This window comes from Galeopterus variegatus, unplaced genomic scaffold (genome assembly GCF_000696425.1).
Source record: "Galeopterus variegatus unplaced genomic scaffold, G_variegatus-3.0.2 Scaffold4875, whole genome shotgun sequence".
NCBI lineage: Eukaryota > Metazoa > Chordata > Mammalia > Dermoptera > Cynocephalidae > Galeopterus > Galeopterus variegatus.
This window is the reverse complement of record NW_007730986.1, coordinates 136,361-141,798: the sequence shown is the minus strand read 5'-3', so window position 1 is coordinate 141,798 and position 5,438 is coordinate 136,361. Positions and strand designations below refer to the sequence as shown.

Sequence of the window (5,438 nt, the reverse complement as noted above, 5' to 3'; positions counted from 1 at the left end):
AAAAATAAGAAAACAAACCCAGCTTTTTAAAAAAAAGTTGGTAGATTTGAACAGACAATTCAAAAAGATATGTGGATGTCAAATAAGCATATTAAAAAGTATTCAACACCTTAAGTGTTAGGAACACAAAGTAAAACCACAATGAGATACCTCTACACATCTTTTAGAATGGTGAAAACTTAAAGACTGACCACACCAAGTGATGACAAGCACGTGGAAGAACTGGAACTCTCATATGCTACTGGTAGGAATGTAAAATGGTACAGCCACGTTGGAGAACAGTTCGATGTTTTCTGACAACATTAAACATATACCTACCATACGGCTCAGTCGTTCCACTCCCAGCTATTTACCTAAGAGAACTGAAAGCATATGTCCACACAAAGAATTGTACACAAATGTTCATAACAGCTTTATCTGTAACTGCCAAAAACTGGAAACAACCCAAATGTCCATCAATAGGAGAATGGACAAATCACAACTCTGACACAGGTTACCATGCAGGTGAGTCTCAAAATAATTATACCAAGTGAATTAAGCCTGACAAAAAAAGGCATACATATTGCATGATTCAATTTCTCTAAAATTCTAGGAAATGCAAATTAACGTATGACAGAAAGCAGATGAGTGGCTGCCTGGGGGATGGGGGTAGGTGGCATGCAGGGATGGGGAGGGTCACAAAAGGGCACGAGGACACATAGGGTGACAGGTAAGTTCCTCACCTTGACTGTGGTGATGGTCTACTTGGTGTATGCATGTGCCAACACTCACTACGCTGTACACTCAAATGTGTGCAGCTTATTGTTTGTCAAGGATTCGTCAGTAAAACTAAAATAAAAATATTAATGGGCTCTACGTTCTAGAGACTCTGGCAGTAGAACTATTGTGTTCATCTTTAAATATTAGCTACACTTTGGTAAAAAATACTTTAGAACTTTAAAAATAAAGTTGTACCAAGGAAACCAAATGGTGTAAATATAGGCTCACTGAAAAACAATGTTGTATATACCAAGAAAAAGTACAAAGTGAAAATGAGGAATTCTAACTCAGTGAATGAAGCCAAATGTGACCTAATTCTCGACAAAGAATAAAACGGAGTTAACTACTCGGTGTCTGCTGGCTGCCTCCCTCCTGCACATGGCTGTGGTCTGCAGCCGCGGCGCCCTTGCGCTCGGAGACCTGCAGTGAGCTCTGCAGCCGCTCCCCTAGCTCCTCTATCAGAGGCCCTGGCGCTCCAGGAGCCCGGGAGGAGGCGGGCGGCCCTCCCCGTTCACCACTGCACCCCTGCAAGGCCCAGCTTCTGCACGCCCAACCTCCGTCAATAAGCGGGGCAGTGCTTTCTTCGAGAAAGGGACCTCGCAAAGAACCGTCTGTCTCAGGCTGAAAGTCTAAGAGCTCCTCTTGTTCGGAATCGGAATCCCCGGTTCCAGATGATGCGGTGCTGTCCGATTCCTCCGAATCACTCGCCTCGGAACCGGAGCAAACTGTCTGCTGCCGGGAAAGGGAAGGGGCTGCTTGTGACGCAGTTTCCTCCTCCTGGACAAGAAGTGCCGCTTCTTCCAGTTCTTCCAGTTCTAGTCCCAGCTGGGCTTTTGTAAGGGAGACCTCCTTTAAGGTTTCTGCAAGAGCTGCCAACTTTTTGGACCTTGAAAAACATTTTAAGAAGAAATATTAGGGCTAGTCATTCATTGGCCTGGGGACAACGGAGTATGTAGCATCAAAAAATAATAAAGCAAAGCTGAATACCAACTTCACATGGCATACCAGGATAAGTCCCTACACAGATCACAGATATATAGGTAAAAAATAAAGGTATTTGATGGAGATTGGATGTGTTGTCCCCTCCAAAATTCATATGGAAATTTGATCCCCAATGTGGCAGTGTTGGAAACTGACTGAGTCATGGGCGCAGATCCCTCATGAATGGATTAATGCTCTCCCTGGGGGAGGGAGGAGTAATGAGTGAGTTCTCGCTCTATTAATTCCCACGAGAGCTGAGAGCTGATTATTTAAAGGACCCTGGCACCTTCTCTCTCTCTCTCTCTCTCTTGCTTCCTCTGGCCATGTGATCTGCTTGTACCCACTGGCTGCCTGCCACTTTCCACCATGAGTAGAAGCAGCCTGAGGCCCGTGCCAGATGCAGCTGTCCCAAAATCGTAAGTCAAATAAACCTCTTTTCCTTATGAATAACCCAGTCTCAGGTATTTCTGTTATAGCAACACAAAATGGACTAAAACAGCATTAAAGTCCTGTGAGAAAACATTGGAGATTTCCTTTATGACCCTAGAATGAGGAAGGCCTTTCTAAGTATGACTCAACATTCAAAAGCCACAAAAGAAAAGACTGATAACTAAATAAAAACCAACAACTTCTGTTGGGGGGGGGGGGGGGGGAGTCAAGGACTAATGCAAAATTGGAAAAAATTTGCAATGAATTTCATAGACCAAGGCCTAAGTCCTAACAGAATTCCTAAAAATGGATCTAACAAACCAACAGAAAAATACACAAAAGATACAAGCAGAAAATGCTCAGAAAAGTAAATACAAATAACTCAAATACATTAAAAGATGTTCAACTTCAGTCAAATAGGAGAAATACAAATTAAAGTCATATTGAGATATATTTTTCATCTATCAGATTGGCAAAAATCCAAACATTTGATAACATTCTGTTAGCAAGACTGTGGGAGAAAAGGCACTTTCATGCACTATTGGAGTAAGATTAAATAGCTATAACCCCCATGAAAGAGAACTTGGCAATAACTCTCAAAATTGAAAATGTACATACCATGACCCAGCAAGTCCATGTCTGGAAACTAAACACATGCAGCCCATATGTTACACCATATAGGTCTGAGATTATTTACAACATTGTTTTTTAATACCCCAAAATAGGAAACAATCAGATGTCCTTGATATGAGACTGTCTAAATAAGTTATGGCATATCCATACAAAGAAATAGCCTACAGCCGTACAAGGAATGATGCTCTCTCCATGGGAAAAATCCAAATATACTGTTTAACAACAACAAAAGGCACACCGCATGTATATGCTACCTTTTACATAAAAAAGGAAAAAACAGGAAAGATACAGATACATATTTGTATTGTTTGTATCTTATTAATAAACTCTAGAAAGTGACAGAAAACAATACGTTATTGGGGGGGGCTGGAAAGACGAGGGATGATAGAAGAGGATGGGGACAAGAAACCTTTTCACTGCATATTGTTTTATTTTTAAACCTGTGTGAATGTAATGCTTGTTCACAATCCTAAAATGTACAAAAAGGGTGGGGGGAGAAGTATCAGAGAGCAGCACTGGGTGCCTTTTCATCAGAAAATTATTTCATATTACTTCAGAGGATTCTTTTTTCTAAATTACCTGCTAGATTTATAACATTACATTGTATTGGACAGGTAAACTTCTCCATTATTAACTTGGATGCATTCAGTTGTTTTGTTTGTAAAAGAACCAACACAACGCAAATCACAGTTCTCCGAAGACCACCTCTTCACTATTCTGAAGGGGCGAATCTGTGTGGCCGCTGAAAAAGGTGGCAGCGAGTGAAAACGGTAAGCACACAGACATGGCTTCTGTTTCCCTATTTCCAAAGACCAAATGACTGTACAAAACATTTAGTGGCTTGAGACAAACTGGATGAGTGTGTGTCTACAAGCGAAACTTATTTGAGGCTTCATTTTAGTAGAGCTTACATGAATGGATGGTAAAATGGGAAATACTGAACCAAGATGGTATTTTTCACCTAAGAGCCTACGTGTATCTGAGACCCTTTTTTTCTCAAAATATTTAGCATAATAATGAGTTTGTGCAGGGATGTGTCTCCTCTCCCCCCGCTGTCCCTTCACACATTTAATCAGAATACAGAGTTACCACTGTGTGTCCAGGGGTGGGTGGGAGGCACACAGTGGGGTGATCAGGACAAGAGTCACAGCTATACGCTGATGGGTAACTTTTTCTTAAGCAAGAAAAGTCCTGGGTTTTTCAGTGCAAGAATTTCCAGAGAGCCTAGAAAAGGGGAGGTGGCTAAGAGTAAAGAGGAAAACCCAAGTAAGACCATATGGTGTCAGGTAAAGAATTCACCAAAGGGTTACAAACCCTGCTTGAACTTTCATCAGTTTGAGACATTTTTAAAAGCATAGTTATAGAATAAGATGGCTGCAATATAATTTGCACCCATGTCCGAGATAGTGGTAGACAATGTCCACCATATATTTTGAAACTGACTACCACTGGTAAACAATTCGGTCAGAGCTGGTGGACCAGTTTAAAAACGTCTCTGGCCCAAGGCCCAGTCAGCCTAGACACTAGTTCATTGCCATATTTCTCAAAGAAGGAGAGTTCTTGCTGGGTAGTGACAAACAGCTATAAGGTATAAAGAGAGATATGCTTGGGAAAGAGAACAGTGCCTCCTATGAAACCATAATATTGGAAATAAAAAGTTAAAATAAAAGCTTTTACTTCAGTGACCACATATCTCATTTTTAGTAGTCATGGCAAAAACCTTCCACAACAGACACAGGATGCTGTTCCATACACATCACTGCATTTGCTCCTAACACCAGCCTGTCAATCAGTTTCCCTACCATCTCTGAGTTACAGACGAGGAACCAGAAGCTTGGAGGGGTCGGGAGAGCCGCTGGAGTGTACCCGGCTAACGCGGGACAGTTAAGACTAGAACCCCAGCACTCTTCCGTCTCCACCACAGCCTCCCGGGGAATACCAAGGCTCTGAAAAGTTTCATTTCCTAGGACCACATTCTTCACTTCTTCCCAATTTGAGCTCTGCTCAGCATCTTCCAAATGAGCAGGTTCTGACTTGCACAAGGCCCAGAATCCCCCAAAGCATCTGTGACTAACAGCTTTAGCTTAGCAACGTTAACTGAAGCATACATCTCAGCTTTTACTACAGAGGTTTAGAAAAGGAGAGAAGAATATGAATTATTTTTGTGAATATTACTGAATACATTAGATATGTCAATTCTCAAGTTGAAACTATTCAGAACTTTGTTACTGTCTACTATACAGATATTATATCCTGTCTTTTATAACAGTATAAATGTGGAATTTCGAAGTTTCTCACCTGTTCTCCTGGTTCTTTTCAGAAAGCGTATCCCACAAACAGCGAAACTACAAGTGTCAACTTTAAAAGGCAGGAAAGTGGTGAGGATGGGCTGTGTGACCCAAACAGGAACTCCTGCCTGTAATCAGGTGATGGGAGTTTTCATCCTTCATGAAAGTTGTTTCACACTTTTAGCATTACATTATGTTTAAAGTGACTAGTTTATATAAGAAACGTAAAAAAAATTGAGTAAATTTATATGTTCATTATTGAAATGAATTAAATGTTCATTTTTGATCCTTAACCAAGCTGATTCATTTCTGTTTCTTATCCCACTTCTACTGCCTCACGCTAGCTAG

General features: G+C 41.1%; 1 protein-coding gene across 1 annotated transcript in view; it reads right to left on the bottom strand.

Annotated features, from left to right (window-relative positions):
* Nucleotides 1–324: 324 nt before the first annotated feature.
* The window catches only part of SHQ1 (SHQ1, H/ACA ribonucleoprotein assembly factor), a 110,006-nt gene continuing 104,892 nt past the window's right edge, over nt 325–5,438 (bottom strand). The window contains exon 11 of the mRNA XM_008588523.1: nt 325–1,645. Coding sequence (XP_008586745.1) covers nt 1,099–1,645 — 547 coding nt within the window. The 3' untranslated portion in view covers nt 325–1,098. The remainder of the gene's footprint in view (nt 1,646–5,438) is intronic.